Here is a 22,286-nt window from a genome sequence, read left to right as displayed (position 1 = left end):
TTATATTTTTGAGAAAATTTGGTATTCGAGCCTATAGGTTCCCTCAGATTGGAGGGATTTTGTATTTTGGTCAATAAAAATAATGATGATTGATGATTTGTGAAGTCTTCTGTAAGGTGGCAATTAACAGATTTACATCATGTACCATAAGATTCAATTAAGCTATTACTCCACGTTAATCTGACACCAAGCCTGTGATTGAGCCCTCGTATTGGTACGAGACCAATTCCATGGTCTTTTACAGACAATGGTTCAATTTAACATCAATCACTGGCTGGCGAGAGATGACCACAAGATAATTACACACAAGGCGAAACAAAAGAGGCAATCAATAAATAACAACAAAGGTGATGTTAATTGCTCAATTATTCCCACATATTGCTTTCGCACAATCTTGACGATCTGTTATTGCCAAAGACACAAGGACACGGCAAAAGTCTTGTTTGACAACAATTGCAACAATAAAGGGATCCTTAATTACTCATTTGCACTGAGAAGAAGAAACAAAAATCACTGTTGCTCTCACACACTGCCTGCGGTATTAAGACACTTGCAGCATCTTGCCAATTTAAGAGGGCTTTAGTGGACACTGAACCCAAATGAATGTCAAATCAAGCATGCTGGTATGATCATTGGTGCTGCTCTGAGAATCAAGCAGGACAACTTACTGCATTCTAGGCCCACAATGGGTTCTAATTGCATGAACAATGGGCAAGCATGGATTCTGCCTCAGCAGCGCGCCGTGTGACTTGAAAGGTAGCGTTCTTACTAGATTATAAAGACATTAAAGCGCCACGTGATCTGTACATCTTGCGCTGTCTGGCTACAGGAAGTCACGCAGAATGAACAGTCAGGGAATATTGGAACAGGGAGACTGGGAAATTCATTAAATGCTCTCAATAGATGGGAATTGCTTGCCATTAAAACATCGGGGTATCATGTGAACAGAAGTTGGTTACTTGTGACTGTTTAACTCACAATAAAGTAGAATTATATTTATTCAAATTGTAAATAGGACTACCCGTTTCCAATTAAATTCAAATACAATACAATACAACTTAATTGTCCCTGCATGCTCCGATATCTCGAAATAAAGTTATGCGCGATCTTCATGTTCAACCTGTACTGCAAGAAAAACACTGCGAATTGAGCATTAGCTGAATTCAAAGTCGTTTTGTATTTAAAACTAGTGAAACAAATAAGGCAATCCGTAAATAGGATCAACTCCCAAACAGTAAGACAAAGAAAGCAAGAAGAAAAGAACCCACTCTTAAACCCCAAAGTCCTCCCTTCTTTGTTTCAAGACGGCATCATCATTATATAAACCTGCCCCACCATGATCGAACTGTGCAACATCTGATATATTCATGCTCACGCAACAATCCGCTTAGGCCCAACAGCAAATAATGGCTCACTGGGTATTAAGTAACGCTCCCCCTGAGGGCTGAGACAAAACCTCGTCTATTGTTCAGCACCTCCCTTGTGTCTTTGTGACCCCTTAAGACACCCCTGTAGGATCCCTTCTAAACCCAGCCGATATATCTTTTGTTTGGGTGGGAAGGCTTAATTCTTGGAGCGTGAATAGAATAATTACACATGAACTGTTTTAAGAGCTATTTTGCTCTGTGCGGAACAACAACAAATCTCACGTCGCATGTGAGGCTAAAAGAGTTGACACACGACACAGGCATAAACGTATTAATACTGGGTAAAAAATCACAACAGAGTAGCGTACACGTATGCCTTAAAACGATATTTTGTTTGTATCATAGAACGTGGTTGTTAAAACAATCTGGCCATTGTTTGTTAAAAGTTTTTTTCAAATGTTATTACATTTTGAGTTATTAAGATGAATATCCTTTAAATTTATCACGTTTTGTTTAAATATTATTATCAAGGTATCTGGGTGGTGCGCGTGGTATTGTAAAAACTTTATCCACTGTGTATTACTAATAAAAATACTACCATTCCTAACCACTTCTTGCTGACCAAAATATCCAGTTGATGAACAATTCTAATAACCCCCTGTTTGTCTTTATCTTCTTTCTTTTGACGTAGGTTATTTGGAACAAAGTGCAATGGCTGTTTGCAATCCATTCCCTCTAGTGAACTAGTGATGCGGGCACTTAGCAACGTGTATCACCTAAGATGCTTCACGTGTGTCATCTGTAGGCAACAACTCAAGAAAGGAGATGAGTTTGTACTGAAAGAGAATCGTCTCTACTGCAAGGAAGACTACACAAAAGAACAGAGCACTATTGAGCAAAAAGGTAAGATGAAATTCCGAAAAAAGTCGAAGAATCGAAGAATATAATAATATAGTAAAGCAAGTTCTCAAAAGAACATAATCCACCCAGCAAGGAAGTATACACATTGTGTTACCACAAACCAAATATAGGCCTACATGAAAAGAGTTCACCAATCAAGTACACAAAACACTAAAACTATTTCTTCAATTGACTTTGATATTTTTATGTAAAAAACATGAAATATGTCTGCTGCCCTCATAGTCGACACTCGTCAAGATTGCTGGGACTGGTCAAGATTGCTGGGACTGGTCAAACTACCTCTTTTTAAACATGAACGTTGTTGTAGGAATGAATGAAGTCACCAAAAGGTTCAACAAAACTAATTGGAACTGTATTTTCTTTATTTCAGTTTCACGTAAAGAAAGTTCTGATGGTAGAAAGGGACCCAAGAGACCAAGAACGATTCTCACAACACAACAGAGAAGAGCTTTCAAGGCATCCTTTGAAGTCTCATCCAAACCTTGCAGAAAAGTAAGACAAGTTTTTTGTTCAGTCTCTGTAATTGTTCACATCATCTTTAATACATCATACAATCCAGAATGAAGCAAATATCCCTGTGAAAAAAATGCTTTCAGCTGATCCCTCAATTTTTCTATTATTTTTATTTATGGACAACATAAAATATTGTTTGAGATGCTCTCAAAAAGTGTTATTCTTTGGTGTATGAATTTTTAAGGCTAAAAACAGATCTTCTTGTGTTGCCATTAACTCAATAGAGGGCGGTAGATAACTATATGCTATTGTCACCAGATCTCGCCGAACAGGTTCAAAATTTGCTTTTATAAAAACGCGAACCAAGACAAGGCAGCTTCAGTGAACGGATAAAAGTAAACAGACATTGTTTTAATTAATGGTTTGTCTTTGTTCACCCTATAGGTACGTGAGTCCCTTGCAGCTGAAACAGGACTCAGTGTCCGTGTTGTACAAGTATGGTTCCAGAACCAAAGAGCTAAGGTGAGGGGCGAGACAGGAGACATCCTGAATACAAAAAGTAATTTTAATTCACACATTAATTCAAGCTTTCTAAAAAAAATTAAAAACGAGATGGGTTCCCAGACTTCTGATGTAGGGATAGTGATGTTTAGACAACACCTCATGAAAAATAAAGCAGTGGGCACACTTTTATGATTGACAACTATGCCAATTTGAAGCTTTTGGCTCATAGCTATTGAGTTTCTTGAAACTAATAGATTTGAGCGTCTACTTTCAAAACTATTTTGACTGAAATCAGATTTGAAGTATGTATGCATTTGGTGTTGACAAACATTATTGTCCAATCATCATCTATTAGTGGGTTCCCATCCAGCCTCTTGTCTCGCTACATGTTACGCAGGAAACTCTGAACCTTTCACCTCTGAAAACTATCAACTAGGAAACTATTAAACTCAGAATCAGATTCTGAATCATCTACTTCTCTTTAAACACTGCTGCTATTTCTTTCTTCCTTTGTCTTGATCAAAAACACTCCTAAAATGACTAGATAAGTATTTTGGTCCAGTAACTGAATCACAATTTCTTGATTGGTGCAAATATTACCAATGTGCGTATGATTTTGAGACAGATTGGCTGTTGCCAGCTTGGCATTTATATGGTAGTTTGCCGAGTTCCCTTGACGAGAAATTCGTCTGAAAAAACATCCCAGTACAATTGACAGATAGGCTGCTGACGATAAACTCAATGCAAAATTTGTGTGTCTCAACCACAAAGTGGTTTGTCTGCTCTTACTTTTGAAACTTGCTAGTATATTCAGTAAGGTTTTTAAATTATATACATTGATATCAATAATAAGTACAAGAGGCTATGGTAGTCCAGTGTTTTTGGCAACGGTGGAGAACTGTTGAGTGAAAGCCTTAGAATGTGTGTGTTTTTCGAGCTTGTTTCTTAGTTTCGTTTGTTTTGCTTTATTAGCACTTTCTGTACTGCAAGTTCGCACGTTGTGTAAAAATTCTGCAAACTAGGTTTTCTTTAGAATTAACGCATATTAGCAACCTTTATTTGTTATATTGCTAAGAGCCAGATATGAGATTGTTATCCAATTTCAATATTTTGTGAGGTCAACTTAAATGCGATCACCTCCACAACTTTCCCGACGTGATAAACATGCAAGTTATAATAATGAAAACAATAACTACTTATCAAAGGCATGATCCGAATTTCACAATATTTATTATAAAGGGTTGACCTACAGACCTACAAGTATGGTAGACATATGGACTTTTCAGACCACAACAAAATTGCTGATTTTTCTGAGGTAAATCAGACTCAAGTATAGGAAGGAAATCATACCTGTTATCGGCAACATTTTGTGTGACATAAAGTGATAGGATGTGTGATTGTCTAAAGACTAATGAAAATGTTTTCTCTTGTCTTAAAGATGAAGAAATTAGCCCGGAAGAATATGACGGAGCAGGAAGCGGCAGCTCAGAGAAGGAGTGGCCAGAGTCGGAGACGCAACAAGGACAAGAATGATGGTAAGACGATCTTTACACAATAACTAAATTAACACATTTTCGATGCATCTCCTCAATTGCCCGATGACAAAAAACACCTGGTAGATCCTAAGCTGTTTTATAACAAGATGGGTGTGTTACAAGACCACTGTCAGTCTACTAGTGCAGAGAAGCAGACCCAGTGTATCAGCAGCTTTTGAAGGGGCACCAAGGCCAACTAAGATATATCCGTTGAATTCCAGGCCTGAACAAGTAATGCAGTTTCATAGGGAAATCGTGTACGTCCCCCCGAATGGCAAGAAGTCAAACAAGCGCTGCAGAAGCTACAGTGTGATTCAAAAGAGGGCGCCATCCGAAGAAGTTTGCCGTACGTGGGCAGAATCTCCTGCCACAACGACTGTATTCTGTAATGGGAGACTTTCTGGGACGATAGAGGGCAGCAGACTTACCGGGTAAATCCATTGTTCTCAGAATTATGCGCATGTTCAGAACTACGTAAACAATGGAAATTTACCCGGTATGTCTGCTGCCACCTAGCGTTGGAAAGTTTCCTATTAGACACAGCACTATGATATCATTGGATTTGAGTAAACTTTATTTATAAGCCAGTGCACACCTATGGATATCCACCATCTCAAAAAGGCTAATGGCACCAGTAGGTCAAATTCTTTAAATCATTGTATTGATGAGATAATTTCTTTTCAACTTTGCAGACGATTCAGACAGTGATGACAGCACATGTGTCAAGATGGATGACGACGATGATGATTTCTCATTCGATGACCTCAGCAACCATGAATTTGACATGGGTCAGGGCATGACCCCACACATGACCCCACCAATGATCGACCCTCCCCCGTACCCAGAGTCCTCCATGTCACTCACCATCCCACCACCCCAGGGGATGACCTCCACCTCACCGATGTACCACCACGAGCACATGTTCATGGCTGACGGACCCCCACCCACAGACAGCGGTATCGACGATGACTTAATATCGACGAGTCAGGGTACCTCTCTGCACAGTAGCGGTAGCGAGTGCGAGGGAAATGGTATGGTGCACCACAGGCTCGGCATCAGTAATCCTATCGACAAACTGTATTCAATGCAGGATTCCTACTTCAATGCAATTGAATGAACTCTGAGTGCCTCAACTCAAACCAATAACAATCCTCTTGTAATATAGGTATACAGTATATTTGCATGGACTACTTATTTATTTATTTATTTGTTGTGGACAGTTTTCCTCCTCAACCCATTCCACAAGCTGTTCTCAAGGATTCAAAGTTGGAGTAACACTTCCCCCGATTTACAACATAAAGAATGCGTCCAACTCATCTCTATAAAAAAAAAACTGTAAATATTACAACAGAACCTGCCATTTCAAAAGACAGCAGAAAACCAAGCCACTGGTAACACTCAACATCAACCAAAGGTAGATATACACAGTATCACTACATACTAGCCTGACCATCTGACGTCACACTTCGAGGATCGTAAATTACGCCAGAGATCTGCCGTCGAGTGACGTCCATAATCACCTTTGACCTCGCATGGCCATTATGGTTCTGGAATTTCGCAGCTAAATCCGCCGTACATGTGTAGGCATATACATAAAAAAACATCCGTCATTAACATTGCGGATTAGGACAAGGGACCAGTCTAAATTTCGACAAGCTTCATACAAAGACAAGTTGAACATAATCGGGCACAAGAGGGAGGTAGAGAGAGACAGTGCGCACAATCACAGCGTCATCCTTTAAAGTTTGTATTAATGTTTAAAAACAAGGCAGCCCCAACGGGCTAGATATTGTACTAATTTTTAAAATCACTCTGTCATATTTTTCTTTCTCAGTCTCTGTGAATGTGTAGGCCTATGCAAATAGAATGATTCTTTATTATAAATCTTTCAAACCATAGGGATTTAATGTCTTAGTAGAATATTCCACAATTTGCTGTGCAAAAGACGATCTTTTTTTTGGCGCACATATACATAAAAAAACGTTTGATCAAGCAAGTTTGTTTTTGTTAAGTTTTTTTTTTTTTTTAGATCGTCTTGAAAGCTTCAAAAATCTCTTCAGATATGTTGTAGTGTATATTTTTTGAACTTTTCAAAAGTTTAACAGCACACTTTAAGAGTACCAATATTTATGGAAAACAATTTCTTTTCCAAACAAGCAGACAAGTTGGGAAGTTAATTTATTGAAAACAAATTCAAAGTTAGGCCTACATATTACCGATATTAATAATAGTGTTCTGTTTATACCAATAATGGAGCTTTTACCTTTGTGAATTATTCTTCCCTTTTTGGCTTAAACATGGAGGAATAAATTAAGTTCAGATATACACTGCCAGTCTGTTCTTATGTTAAATTTGACTTTCTTAATTTTAACAATTTGCTTAAACCCTGCGCCCATTGTTCGGTCAGACAAAAATGTTTTGCTTTCTTGATTAATTAACATAATTATTTATCTTAAAGATTTTTTAAAAAGAGAAAAAGTATTCCACAAGGACCTATTTATTGTTTAAAAAAGGCTGATGAGCCATTTATACAAAGTTTATTATTAATGTATATATATTAGATGTTTTTTCTGTGCTCTCTGTTATTGTACTTTCACTAATTTATTCATTACCTAATCTGCTTCATGAATATTCAACACGTGAGCATTGAACAACTTTTACGTAGGATTGACATAGATCTGTATATTTACTTGTGTGTATTTTCCCTGCCAGTTTACAGGCAGATTATGCTTTTGGTAATTAATTAACAAGCCAACAGGTGTTAATTAAAATTCCTAACACTCCTACCAGAACAATGACTGTGTGTCTCTGTTGTTGTTCATTTAACTCCCTTGTGTTATTAACTTAGACCCATTCCTCATAAAAAACATTTGAAACTCAACTCACAACCATTAAAGCGCGCTGTTTAAGTTACTGTTTAAGTTACAATATCAGGATTGTAAAGCGTCACCCACAGCCCTAATTATTACATTGTTTTGACCGCATGGGGGCGCTTTCATCGGGAAATTTTCTTGCGTCAAAATATTACAGTTCCATCTTATCTGAGTTGTCTGTATACCGTTTTCTTGAACCGATGACGAAATATATGAATATAATATCAACAATGAAATAAACCGCAGTTTGTTTACTTGATTTACGTCACGTAAATTCGGGTCGTATACGCCCTCACGCGGTCAAAAATACAGCAAAAATCAATGTTTGCTTGAAGATTATTATTTATCACAAACGGGCTCATGGAATATGGAAAAGATATAAACAGTGCTCTGTGTCCCAGATCAAACACGGCTTCGTCAAGAAATTTTTTTCTACGATCAAAGAATATATTGTCCCTCAAATTGCAGTATGACATGTTCTTTCTTGCAAACTTTGACAATTCTTAGAAATGGGAAATAAAACTGTCCGAAGTGTGAGATAAACTGCATCAATATCAACTAGGTCACACTCTGAAAGTAAAACTCCTCTAGACTATTGCAAACTCGAGAGCCTGTCCCTAAAAGAATATGAGGGTGTTGGTTTTCTGCAATACTGAGTCAATCAAACTCAGTCAAGACCTAGGAAAGGTCCTGTTATCAATATGCCTCCAGATGATGGTATCTTGATGCCCAACAAGTTACCACTTGGATGCAGCTTGGATACGAATGACTGGTTCCAAGATATGAAAGACAAACTACGATATCAAACCAAATGATCATGGGGTTGTCAGGGTTTAACCTTAGCAAGCATGAACAGAATTAGGATGGTGTCAACAAAACACATTATTTTCCACTTCTAAATATTCATGGAGGTTTGAGAACAAGGTGGAACCTGGCCGAGAAACTCACCATTTACACAAATTTATTTTCTTATACCATAATATCATATATTCAGAGATTTTTTTTTTTTAAATACATATTTTGGGCCACACTGCTTCCTAGGCCCAATTTCAATAGCTGCTTAAGCACAACAATTAGCTTAGCACAGGCCTACCAGAATGAAGTTACCAACCAAACTACCATGTCACATGTACAATTTGTGACTGATATCCTGCTCATTTCTGCTCAGCAGACAAAAGCATTGTTTTCTGCTCAAGCAACTTTATAAAATTGGTCCAAGGTGCTCTATAGTTCTGTACATGTAGTTCTTGAGTACATTACTGGATGTGAGTCACTGTTTGGTCCCAATGTCAGTAATAATTGATGGGTAACTTTAATAGTAGCAATATTTCTCATCTGCTAAGATATACCCCAAAAATAGCAAGGGTGCAACATAGTAGAAATTGTCCGTACTTGTTCTCTCCAGTGTCATAGGTATATACAAATTGGTAACAAAATATATTTCATTGTTTTATATAACCCGTTTAATATTAATAATGTTATTTTCATCTGCATCAATTGAAAGAGGAATAAAAGAATTTTAAAAAAATAAAAAATAATATTTTGATCGCAAAATAATAATAATGTTAACACTTATATAACATAAAGTGCAGGAGCATATATGCACAACATAAAACATAAAATAATGAATCACATTAATACAATCAAGCAATTTGTTACAAATTATCGTAGAAGTAACATGCATGGAATATTGAGCCTATAAGATTTAATGTTTGAACGTTAAAAGTTAAATTTACAAATTTAAATTTAAAGTAACGAATCAGTAAGTAACAAATGAGTTATTCAATGAATTATAAACCATCACCTCTTTGAAAAAAATTACTACTTCAAAACGCCAAAGTGAAGGTCCCTTGTTTACAATTCTGTCTTAAAAAAATGAACATTTCAATAGCTACCATAGCTCATTTTGAAATCCATCTGTCTTTCTCAAACATTTTCTTGAAACATAAGATGAACATTTTCTGATCGACCATCCCTTTATATGGCTTTTGGTTAGTAGAACTTAAAAGTTGGTGGAAATACAAGCTAGAGAAGTTTGCTGCAGCATCATGGAAGTCTATCCTTAGCATTATTACGGGTAAGCTCCATTGAAGAATTAAAGAAGTTTGGCCACCAAAACCTGGAATCTGTACATCCTATTCAGTGCGTGAGTGTGTTTACATTGTTATTACTTGGGTCTTTAAACTTAATGGATGCAGGATTAATCTGCCAGGGGCATTACATGGTGTGATTTGGTAAAGATGAAAAGGATGTAATGTTCTGGCCTCTTTCTTTAATGGAGCTTTCCCCTAATAGAGACTTGGTGCCTCTAAAAAGAGTTGGTGCTGAACCAACTCAGAATGCACTGATCATCTCCAGAAATGCTCTTTCAGACATATTTACAACCAACGATACGTTGCCACTGCAAACATCTCTAACTTAATGGTTCAATTGTGATCAATAACAACAGATGTATGAATGGATGATTGAACAGTAACTCAACGAAACTCAACGCCTGCTGTACTCACACACACTCAGCTGTTGATCTGAACTGGGTCAAAGGTGAAGGATCATACATACAGATGTTTATGTGTAGAGCTCAGGAAATGGCAGTGCCTCAGTAGGTTGCAGCCTGGGGAAATGAAGAGAAATCTTTAGTAACTAAACACATAGTGTCAGACCAACAGCGCAACATTGCAGAAATAACACCTCTTCAAGAATGCATTTCACAGAAACAATTGTTCTAGTAACTTTCATAATCAATAAGCAGGCCTATTGTCAAGTTGTTAGGCTGAGAATACCAAAACGTACCAAGTTCAAGACGGAATTTGTTTTCACTCCTACTTGTGAAGGTAAAAGTGCATTCTGCTCTACCAGCCAGGCTGCTAGTGGATAATACCCATGCTTACATCCTTACGGACTGTAAAGGGGGTAACCCTGTTTCAGCCCCAGGAGTAGGTGGCTCCTAGTGGATAATACCTAAGCTTACATCCTTACGGACTGTGAAGGGGCAGCCCTGTTTTAGCCCCATGCGTAGGTGACAATGTGCCCCTGGTAGCTCTTGATTTGGGTGGATAGCCCAAATCAGTTTAGCGTAGCCCCCACCTTGAAATGGCCGTCTGGCCTTGTGTGTTAGGCGATAAACAAATGGTTGAAAACACTTGACTCACCAGTTGCCTTTGGACCACTCGGTATCATTCGACTCACTGATATGAAAAGTGTAGATGTGCCTAGATCTATCGGAGCAGTTCTTTTCACTCTTGTGAATGACTTGCCCATTGATTAGAATACAAGTTCCTGAAAATAAGAAAAATGAAAGTTCCCTAAATACAGAGTTCAGAGTAAACATTTCAAAAAGCACTTTGAAGGAGTAAGAATATTATACATTTTTAAAGGGAACAAATAACTTTTTTTACTATTTGATTGTTTTAATATAATTATTAATATTTACAATAAAACTTAACTTAATGTGAAAATTTCATTTCTACTGGTTGACAACTCAACATTTTGACCAGTATAGTCTTATAATAGATGTTAAATTTATGGGGATAAAGAATATTAATTTGGTTTTTACCCATACACCAATGTGTGCTAGCACGGTATACTTAGTACTTTCCCGAGTCCTGTGAAAAAATATCATAGGCATGTTACTCGGTGGGATTCGAACCCATGACCCTTGCAATTCTAGAGCAGTGTCTTACCAACTAGACTACCGAGGTTGCCCAGTAGCTAGAGGCAGTATGGTCTTACACTACTCAAGAGAAATTAACATTGCAAACCTGCCCTGACGAAAAATAAAATTTACAAAAAAGTTTGTTATTCGTACCGGGTTCCACCTCCTCTGGCACAAAGAGCGATGGATCCCTGTCAAGTTCTCTTGGGGCAGTGAAGATCAAAGATGGCTCTCCTCCCTCTGGATTACGAATCATACGAGAATGGACTGGAGCTGGAATAAAACAAATAATATTAATAAACATTTTTTATTTTATTTTATTTTATTTCAGGCACACCCAACAGCGCAAGTGCCAATAACAGAATGGATAAAAACATTAAAATTACACAATATAGCGCAATAAAATTATTAATAGTGGCTTCTTTTATAGCTCTTATATCCGTGACTCAGTGTTGCTCAAGGCGCTTCAAAATTTAGTATTTTCCTGCAAGGTGGGGTTAAATTTTAAGTATGACACCTACTACTTTCACATAGCACAATGTAATGGCTTACAATGTGCTGTGGCCAAATATGCATTGGGGCGAACCCCTTCTCTTTTCCACAAGTGCACTGGGAAACTATACCTTTGGTTTACTGGAACCCTTTGGTTGTTTTAATTCTTACCAAGTAAGTTTTCTGCTAAGAGTCATTAAACTGTTATAGGGTTCAATAACATCTGAAAAGGAATTTTAGGGAATGAGTCACAACTGTAAACTTACTGTCTTGAGAACCAGGAATAAACCACAGGCAGGCATTCTCAATGGTGCATTTTTCAAGAGCAATCCAGAACCCTGTGAGTTTAAGAGGCTCTGTGTGAAGGAAGGAGGCATCCATGTGCGACGGCACTACATGTGAACAAAACAAAAATTAATTAAATATAGTCAGTGAAAGAAGTATGTGCACAATCAGCATTTGAGCTGTTTCAATTTTTAACACGGACTAAAATTCAAGCCTTTTCCCCAAATTCACTTAAACAATTCTTGTGTTGGCATGAAGGCCAGGCCTCCGTTGCCCCTGGTCTTGGCCTTGGTGTCCCCCTTTAAATGTCTCTCTACTTCCCTTTGCAAAATCAAAATGGCCTTGTCCTCTCTAAGATGAAATTCATGGCTTGTTGAAAACATAGAGCCCATTCTTACACCCGACAAGGATCTTTGGCTGTGTGACCATCTAAAGGATAATTAGGCATAGAATGTGAACCTACATTCTGATGACGTGGCCACAATTATCTATTTAATGATCTTTAAGCCATATACAAGGAAACATTTCTTTGACACAATCTCGAGGTTGCAGGTTCAAATCCTGTTCTAGTAAACTCTTCTGTGTTCAATCCAAAAATATTTTAAAGTTAACCCAGTCAGTTTTGCTTGTGGTTTATGACTTGATATTTGAAAGAAAAAGTTACACCCCCTTAAGGTGATCCTCTTGGTTGTTTTCCATGGCTACATGGCAGTTACAGGTTGAATGGCTTCTGACAGGAAACCCGGAAACAAAGATGTTGACAAAAGAGTGGGAATCGCCAACGTCAGAGAAAGATAGATCAGTTCGTATAACGCCTGCATTTTAATCCGGACTACACAGGTCAAAATAGTAACACTTTCTTTGTTCAAACTAAAATGACTATAATCCAGTGTAAATACATCTAAATGTACCCAACAAAAGATTGCTAACCTTCTCCGCCTATTTTAGGCTGTTTACAGATGTACATGCTCTGAACAATAACTGGTTTATTGTAACCAAGTTTCCTGGCAACATCCTGACAAAGAAAAGAGAGACAGGCATATAATAATATTACTAGATTCTTATAATAGCTCTTAATCCCACTCCTAGGAGCATCAAAGTGCTCATTATTTTGTCTTGCTAGTTATGTGGAGCAAAACTTTTGAAGAATACCATCTATTAGTTCATAACACCATGGCATGGTTTAAAAGGTGCTGTAGTGCAACATGCTGCCGATCTGACCAGGAACACCGGGGTGAACCCTTCTCTTTTTAAACAGTGCACTGGTTTTTTTTACACGCTTTACACAATACACAGGACCTACGGCTTTGCGTCCCAATCCAAAGGACGAAGCATCATGGTTAAGTGTTGTTTAAGGACAGGAGTGTCACGACTGGGACTCGAACCCACATTCTGCTGACCAGAAACACTACAGCTTGAATCTCAAGTCATTCAAAACATAATTTCATTCTCTAAAACATGAAACTATATCACAATGGAATATCAAAATATTTCTAGGTACAGTAGAGAACCCTGTCGCTTTCCGTGCCGCATTCAATGAGTACATGACTTGGCACTAACTTATTGTGCGCTAAAGGGTTTCATGCAGAGAAAACCTGCATTTATTCCTTTAGGGTGTGTTCATTCAGGCAGGAATAATTACTGTAAGAGAATACATAAACTCAAACCTGTGTATTATTGTTGTGGGTAACCTTCTTAAATTCTGGAACCAACTCATGCAGGGCGTGGCCAATCTTGTTGATGGACTTAAACTTGTCTACTTTCAGCTCCCCTGGAAACCAAAGCACACAATCTTAACCTAATACGTTTGGTATTCACTCCTAAAACTAATGGCAATAAAAACTTGCTTGGTAAACACACAGCAGTTTTCAATAGTATAACGCAACTTGAGAAGCATTTCACTTCTAAGTAAGGTGGTTATTGAGGAATATTTGAGTTTTTATCACTCAAAATTTGAGGTTGAGGAGTGTTACAGTCAGAGATGTTCTCATATTGTGAATTTGAGGTGGAGGAGTGTTACAGTCAGAGATGTTCTCATATTGTGAATTTGAGGTTGAGGAGTGTTACAGTCAGAGATGTTCTCATATTGTGAATTTGAGGTTGAGGAGTGTTACAGTCAGAGATGTTCTCATATTGTGAATTTGAGGTTGAGGAGTGTTACAGTCAGAGATGTTCTCATATTGTGAATTTGAGGTTGAGGAGTGTTACAGTCAGAGATGTTCTCATATTGTGAATTCCAATTACAGATTATTTTTGCGGGAAAAAACGCTACCACCTTTTGAAGTGATATAGTTGCATGTAAAAACGCTACCACCTTTTGAAGTGATATAGTTGCATGTAAAAACGCTACCCCCTTTTGAAGTGATATAGTTGCATGTAAAAACGCTACCACCTTTTGAAGTGATATAGTTGCATGTAAAAACACTACCCCCTTTTGAAGTGATATAGTTGCATGTAAAAACGTTACCACCTTTTGAAGTGATATAGTTGCATGTAAAAACGCTACCCCCTTTTGAAGTGATATAGTTGCATGTAAAAACGCTACCACCTTTTGAAGTGATATAGTTGCATGTAAAAACGCTACCCCCTTTTGAAGTGATATAGTTGCATGTAAAAACGCTACCCCCTTTTGAAGTGATACAGTTGCATGTAAAAACGCTACCACCTTTTGAAGTGATATAGTTGCATGTAAAAACGCTACCACCTTTTGAAGTGATATAGTTGCATGTAAAAACGCTACCACCTTTTGAAGTGATATAGTTGCATGTAAAAACGCTACCACCTTTTGAAGTGATATAGTTGCATGTAAAAACGCTACCACCTTTTGAAGTGATATAGTTGCATGTAAAAACGCTACCCCCTTTTGAAGTGATATAGTTGCATGTAAAAACGCTACCACCTTTTGAAGTGATATAGTTGCATGTAAAAACGCTACCACCTTTTGGAGTGATATAGTTGCATGTTAAAACGCTACCACCTTTTGAAGTGATATAGTTGCATGTAAAAACGGTACCCCCTTTTGAAGTGATATAGTTGCATGTAAAAACGCTACCACCTTTTGAAGTGATATGGTTGCATGTAAAAACGCTACCACCTTTTGAAGTGATATAGTTGCATGTAAAAACGCTACCACCTTTTGGAGTGATATAGTTGCATGTTAAAACGCTACCACTTTTTGAAGTGATATAGTTGCATGTTAACTTTGTTGTATACTAACATTTACATGCTTACCATTTTCACCAACAGCCTCTTCTTCAAAAAAGAATCTTATTTTGTCTCCACTGGTCAAGAAGTAGTCATCCCTTGTCTGTGTAAAACAGTAAAACTTGTCATTGCAAAAGTCTCATCAACAAAACACAACTCAGGCATTAATCTTGAAGGGGCACAGCAATTTTTCCTCTACTAAGGGGCAGTAATAGTTTGATTTGGAACTTTGGGAAGGGCACCACAGTAAAAGCACATGGCACCTCTGCAGTTGCTGTGGATGCCATGAGTTATTTTTAGACCTGACAACTATGTCAATTCATATGTACTTCAGATCAACATTATTTTGTCAAAAAAATCAGTTGTAAACAGTACATCAGTTAGCAACAAAAATGCACAGCAAAGGTAGATAGATTTTTTCCTTTTACAAAAAGGACCAGATGTGGCAATAATTTTCTAATAAAAGTCTGCAGTCCGTCCCATCATGAATTGCCAACAACAGAGGGCCTTATCACTCCATGGACCGCTAGCGGTTCATGGCGGCAACTTTTATGAGTCTTGAAAATACAAAACAGGGAGGTCTTGCACCAAGACTATCTTAAAAGGATAAGACTAAGAGTTTGTGTCTCTGTCAAACCTGTTTTCTGCAGCTGAAGACTGTTAGTGTGTGATCCTTGGGGTCCATAGCTGCTACAATGTCTTGGTAACCATTTTTCAATGAATCAACTTCATCTGCATTAAGGAAGTCCTTGATGACCACATAGCCGTCTTTGCGGAACTGTATAAGAAAGTAAAAATAACAAAGCTTGTTTTATTACATAATATTAATAATGTTTTGTTAAAGGATTCGGGTACTTTTTCAAAATGTCCACAGATTTACATTAAACTTACAGGGTTTGAAGATAATGATAGTGAAAAGCTTCCCTTAAAATATTACTAACTAAGGTTGTGTAGTTTTTGAGAAATGAGTAAAACAAGTCACAAAATAATTTTGAGGTCAAGCATCTGAAGACTGAGAAAGCACACAATACGTGTGACAAAAAGACTGTTTTTCTTTTTCATTAGGCCTTAGCGGCCTATTATCTCGCAATTTCGACGACCAATTGCCTCAAATTTTCCCAGGTTTATTATTGGAAAAGTTTCCGTATGGCGCCACCACTTGTTCACTTATTTTTACAATACAAACAGGGATATATCAACGAGTAAGGACAGTCAATCAGGTAAATTAGATACTATTTTATTTTATTTCGAATGAAAAAGTGGTGGTGCCATACGGAAACTTTTCCACTTTGGTGAAAATGGCGACCTCCATAAGGCATAAGGTCAATACAACAACAACTTGCACACACCACACCGCGCACACTCACTCTTCTCGTTTTGCTCTAGTAAGAGCGTTGAGAATATTGATCCAGATCCAGATCCACACACCACACACGTAACACTAGCTACTAAGCACTATGCACACATCATACTGCATAAAAGAGCATAGGGAAAAGTTTCCGTATGGCGCCACCACTTTTTTATTCGAAATAAAATAATATAGTATCTAATTTACCTGATTGATATATCCCTTTTTGTAAAAATGAGTGAAAAAGTGGTGGCGCCATACGGAAAGTTATCCGAGCATAGCAATGACCACGGATGAAGTGACAAACCGAGTCCGTTCTAATAAACTCAGTGCATAAATTCAGTGACAGTGCTGTTTTTTAATCAATTTAACAATATATTGACAAGTTAATACACACCAATGCAAACTTACCTTTGCAATATGTTCGTCTGTTGCCATAATTATTTTGTTCGCACACGTTTTCGGATAATTATGGCGTATTCTATTTCTTAAGAGATCTCAAAAGACCGCCTGTTGGTTCCAGTTAAGTTGTTGTCGTCCGTGAAAACATTGTTATGTATACACACACTAGAAAGATGCGCACGTGCGCAACCGGACGCCTAGACTTGATTCAACTTCCTCCGATAGCGCCCTCTTTTGAATCAAAAGCCTACTAATGGTTGAGGGACCGGCTTTACAAAAGTTTTCTGACGTTACAGGGACTTGAGTCAAGTCTACACTGGACCTTGCCCTCCTCGATTTTGGCAATTTTGTTTAGCCAATCAAAACACTGCTTTTGGGACGGGGCTTTTACGTCATTGAACCAATAACCAATCAATTACACACCAGAACCTGTTTCTAATCTAGCCTACTGCTCTGAGCCTAAACTTAATGAGGGAAAGGATACTCGAAGTGAAACGCAGATTTTGTGTTTTTAAAATGTTATGTTTTTGTTTTTCTATAAGTGCCAAATTTGAGTCTGTTTAGTGCACACATGAAAAACAATTTTCACTTTTTACATGTAATCTGTGATGAAATAAATTAATTGAATTGAATTGAATTGAAAGTTTGTGGTTCCAATCACAATATAATATTGAAGGTGTTACACGGTCACATAGCAATCAACTTGGAGGTAAACCAAACTGCACTGAGTTTGCAATCACAGTGATTTTGTGTTTTTAAAACATAAGAACAAAGTTTGTGAGAGTTCTTCATAGAAAAGATAGTCTGGAAGCAATATTGCCTCGTGTACTCAATTGCAACTACACAATGTGGACCATATCATTGTTGTCACTGGTATACAGTCGCCTTCGTTACAAAGAGCAGTTATGTTTGCTTATAAAGAATAGATTCCGAAGTCCTCTCCTGCTGAATCCAATTTCTGGTTTGTGGTTCTTTGTTTTGCAGTCCTCTTATTACACAGCGTTTATGCTATAAAGAGATACATTTTGGACAGTCCCCCAGCGACCTTGGTGTAACTATAGAGTCGTGTTTAGAAGACAAACAACGATCGTACGACACACAGTAACTAATTTTAGCAAAGAGACATGAATCTTTGTCCATAACAGTTTATTTAACATCACGTGATGAATACAATCATTGCTTTTTTTAATAATAATATCATGCATGGCTGGTTTATTTTTGGTTAGACACAAAGTCAAGGTGTCCCAACAACTAGACGGCCTTGGTATGGCGTTGGGTTATTTTTTTATGGTGCGTTTTCGAAATCAGAAACCATCAGGCTCATGAGTTGAAGTTTGTAGCCAAGCTCGCGAAACGATAAGAGCTGGAGCCGGACCCCTGTACCAGTTTCGACAACACTTCAAGAATATTTGATAAATTATTATACATAACATTTGATTACAATAATAACTGGTGATTAAGGTAATACATGGCAGTGATACATATACTTGAATGATTATTAACAACTATTTTGTTTAATTCAAATACAATACTGAAAAGGTTATGAAAAGTATAAAATGCCTTTTTTAATATTCATAATGCCAAAATATACATTCGGCTATGCCAATGTGTACAGTATATACTGCAATGATAACACATAATTATTTAAATACTCACAAAATAGGTCATTCGATTTTGAACACGTCACATCAACATATTGATATACAGTTCTTTTATTAAGGAAGTGGTACACATTTTATAGGTTTTAAACTTAAAATCTTGATATGCTTTTTTGGGGTGTTGATTTGCTGTAAATGTCAAACTTCGTGTTTAGCAAACATGAAGTGTAGGATCCAAAACTTCAAAGTGTGTAAAAGTATCGAATGTTAATCGAATTAATCTACACGATATAATTCTAGGGGCGGCTCATACCTTTATAAAAAGACAAATTGAAAGGGTCACCTTTACATGTTCTTTTTTAACTTCACAAAGGCCACACAAAACGATAATAATAATAAAATGTGGGAAAGGTCTTGAATTTTGTGACCCAGAGGTTGCATTCAAGTTTCAAATGCCAGAGTAGAATCTAGCAAGAAAAAAAACCCTGCAAATCACGAAAGGTTAAGGCGCCAAAGCAAATGGCCTACCACCAAGAACCGAAGACCTGGTTAACCCTGCTATTCGTTAGATAAACAACAGGGCCTTTTTAGCAAGAACACGCTTCCTTGCACACTGGTGTGACCCTTTGAAAGAAATTTCTGCTCTTTTCTGGTGCCGTGACTTGGCAAACAGAAGATCCGATGGGGCCTAACAATGGCAGGTGACCCTGGACTTGCTGCTACCGCGGATTTCTTTTCGTCTTGCGGTATTCAAGAAATTTAACAAAATACCTGGCTGTGATGTTATGTCAACAACAGGTAAAGGTACATGAAGGGTACACAAGGGGTACATGGAAGGTGCACTGGAGGGACACAAAGGGTAAACGAAGAGGCATATGGCGGATTAAGGGTAAAAACTACAGTACATGTACATTTTGGGCATGCAGGGTAGGCCTACACATTGTAACTTTGTGTAAAAGACCAACTTCTTTCGAACATACCAATAATGACAATAAAATGATTGTGACATTAAAACTATACCCTGTTTAAACCTTCACAAACAGTTACTGGCCAGATTTTTCGACCACTGAGTCTCTATTGAAGTCATCACCAACAAAGTGGGCAAAATAATACACCATAACTGCTGCATTACTTTGTGTGCTATCAGACGCATAATAAAAGGCTTTAGCTAAAGTCTTAAATTGATGAGAAATTTCCTCTTTCTCAAAAACTACGTTACTTCAGAGTCAGAGGGAGCCGTTTCTCACAATGTTTTATACTAAAAAAAATATATCAACAGTTTTCATTGCTCGTTACCAAGTAAATTGTTGTGCTTACAACTATTTTTGAGTAACTACCAATCGTGTCCAGGGGGTGGATTTCACAAAGAGTTAGTCGCGTTAGGACCAGTTACTCGTCCTAACTTAGGACTATCCATGCAGTTTGTATATCTCCTAGGACTAGTCCTAAGTTAGGACTAGTCCTAACTCTTTGTGAAATCGACCCCGGTGCCTTTAAAATTACTCTGGCGTGTGGGTGTTGACCATTTTTTCAGTATTCAAACTTTTTGCATGTTTGAACTTTCATTGGAAACACTGTTCAACAACAATTATTTACCAGGCATCAATGACGCACGGCTCCATTATCTCATAGATTTACAGGGTTTTCCATTTTCTTAAATCATATCTAACTGTTTTGATCACATCAAATAAGTTATCAAAAGGAATTTGAGTCCCTTTAGTGGTTACAAACATCAGGATGACATTACAAAATAATTTTCTGTTGTAAATCATTATGTTGTTGAATGAGTATTCCTTTTAAAAGAATCTTTGAACCACGAAACCACTCTTTGGAATAGATGTGAATATCGTAGTAAAATGGTGTGTTTTCAAATACAACATCACTCCAGAGTATTACAGTCACCAGCAATTTGAAAACTGCGAAATTTAATTTAAAAAGTTTTAAAATGGTCTACACCCTCATCATTTTTAAAAACAGGAAGCCCATTGGTCAGCCCGCAGATCCAATCTCCCTGGCAATATCTGTCTTGACATTTGAAAAGTTGAAGAAACATTTGAAGAGACTTGCCCCCATCTTCAAATGAAATAGAAAAAACAAGAAAACCCCAAACCAAATGCATGAAATCTTTGGTTAAACATTCGTGCTTGATGTTGCATCAAAATAGTGACAAATTCAGACAACATTTTCACAAAGTTGCATAATATGATGATTTCAGAATTAAAACTTTCTGTAAATGTACCACTTCCTTGAAAATTTTAAATGACCAATATTATAGTATGGCTAATCAAAATAATAATAATAATAATAATACAGAAAGGCAGTTGTGTTTAATTATTATAATCTCTTCCATTATGATAAATTGTTCCCTTTTCATAAAAAAAACACAATTTTAGACAATCAAAAGAGCGTCTTGAAGTGATGACTTATGAAAACGTCTTAAGAGCAGTTCATGTTTTAAACTGGGCCCAATTTCATAGTGCTGCTTAGGCACAAAAAGTAGCTCAGCAAAACAAAATTTTGCTTACCAGAATTATTTTGGTAGCAGAAAACGTTAAAGGAGTATTTTCTGCTTTAGCAGCTGTTATGAAATTGGGCTCGGGACTGTCGCCTTTTGTAAGCCTACACACATCTCGTTCTCTTCCTCCATGCTTAAAAAACAGAACGCCCAATCTGAGGTTGTTTGCAAACAACATTTTAGAGGCCAAGTTGATATCTGTTCTGGCAGAGTGTATGCCGATTAGTATGGAAGTCACACAGTTTGATTATACACCTTCTTGCAGAACTTGGATTCACAGCACCATAACGCAAGTGTTGTTGTTGTTGTTGTTGTTGTGGTTGTATTGTTGTTGTCGATGTGTCTTTTCCTTTGCGTTGTGATTAATCTTCCTCTATTGTGGAGGAGGTTAACAGCTAACATCCGTAACGCTATATTTTATTCCTCCATATATGAAGAACAAGAAGACACTCTCAAACGGTGGTGGAAATGGGAATAAAACAAGGAGGATTCTTGGCGTTGAGCGGAGACATTCTCGTGCCGTCACCGCTTCCGATCGCCCCCACGCCGTCGGATGAGGTAGAGTACTATATCGTCGTGGCCACCGTAGGCTGCTATGTGTAGTGCATTCCACCCATCTCTGTTCGCGAGCCGTACATCAGCTCCAAACTGCACGAGGAGTTTGACAAGTTCCAAGTTGCCGACCAGAACGCTCTGATGAAGCGGGGTCTGGCCGTCTCCATCGAATACATTCACGTTTACCGTACCTGAAATATTACTCCGTAGAAGCCGGGTCAGCTCGTTTGGGTCCCCCCTCTTTACGGCTTCGTGAAAACTTCGTTGCTGGTTGCTGTGTATTGCAGTTGATGACATGTTATTGCACACGAGCACATCGGACGGAACGGCCAACAAAATACTTCCAAGTCCAACGAAAACGAGCGATCTATAGCCTTTTCATCCGGATAGTGAAAGCCTTCATGCTCATTCGATACTTTCCCAACACATGGTGGAACTTTAACGCTGATCCTGGCTTCAATTTCGTCTCAAAATGTACGAGAATATCCTACTGGTGTTGGTTGACAGACGGCCAGCCCGGCGCACGGGTCCAGAACTGTTCTATGGTCCCCTGCGATAGATTCGGTGGACCGTGCATGCGAT

The 22,286-nt window shown here is 37.8% G+C and overlaps 3 protein-coding genes across 3 annotated transcripts; 1 reads left to right on the top strand and 2 right to left on the bottom strand.

Moving 5' to 3' along the window:
* Positions 1-2,062: 2,062 nt before the first annotated feature.
* On the top strand, positions 2,063-7,578 carry LOC117303101 (LIM/homeobox protein LMX-1.2-like). The gene is made up of 5 exons (XM_033787189.1): positions 2,063-2,270; positions 2,659-2,780; positions 3,186-3,263; positions 4,684-4,780; positions 5,473-7,578. The coding sequence occupies exons 1-5, from the start codon at positions 2,117-2,119 to the stop codon at positions 5,895-5,897; spliced, it is 876 nt and encodes a 291-aa protein (XP_033643080.1). The 5' UTR covers positions 2,063-2,116; the 3' UTR covers positions 5,898-7,578.
* LOC117303102 (phytanoyl-CoA dioxygenase domain-containing protein 1-like) lies at positions 6,748-17,176 on the bottom strand. The gene is made up of 9 exons (XM_033787190.1): positions 17,046-17,176; positions 15,924-16,064; positions 15,314-15,389; positions 13,750-13,853; positions 13,013-13,097; positions 12,064-12,189; positions 11,459-11,578; positions 10,803-10,929; positions 6,748-10,264 (listed from the first exon to the last, which is right to left on the bottom strand). The coding sequence occupies exons 1-9, from the start codon at positions 17,070-17,072 to the stop codon at positions 10,219-10,221; spliced, it is 852 nt and encodes a 283-aa protein (XP_033643081.1). The 5' UTR covers positions 17,073-17,176; the 3' UTR covers positions 6,748-10,218.
* A 4,495-nt stretch (positions 17,177-21,671) lies between these two features.
* On the bottom strand, positions 21,672-22,001 carry LOC117303292 (notch-regulated ankyrin repeat-containing protein-like). Its single transcript, XM_033787459.1, has one exon. It carries the CDS (start codon positions 21,999-22,001, stop codon positions 21,672-21,674), a length of 330 nt encoding a protein of 109 aa, XP_033643350.1.
* Positions 22,002-22,286: the final 285 nt, after the last annotated feature.

The sequence above is a fragment of the Asterias rubens genome, chromosome 19 (genome assembly GCF_902459465.1).
Source record: "Asterias rubens chromosome 19, eAstRub1.3, whole genome shotgun sequence".
NCBI classification, from domain to species: domain Eukaryota; kingdom Metazoa; phylum Echinodermata; class Asteroidea; order Forcipulatida; family Asteriidae; genus Asterias; species Asterias rubens.
Note: the sequence above shows the minus strand (reverse complement) of the source record. Positions and strands in the feature narration are given on the sequence as shown.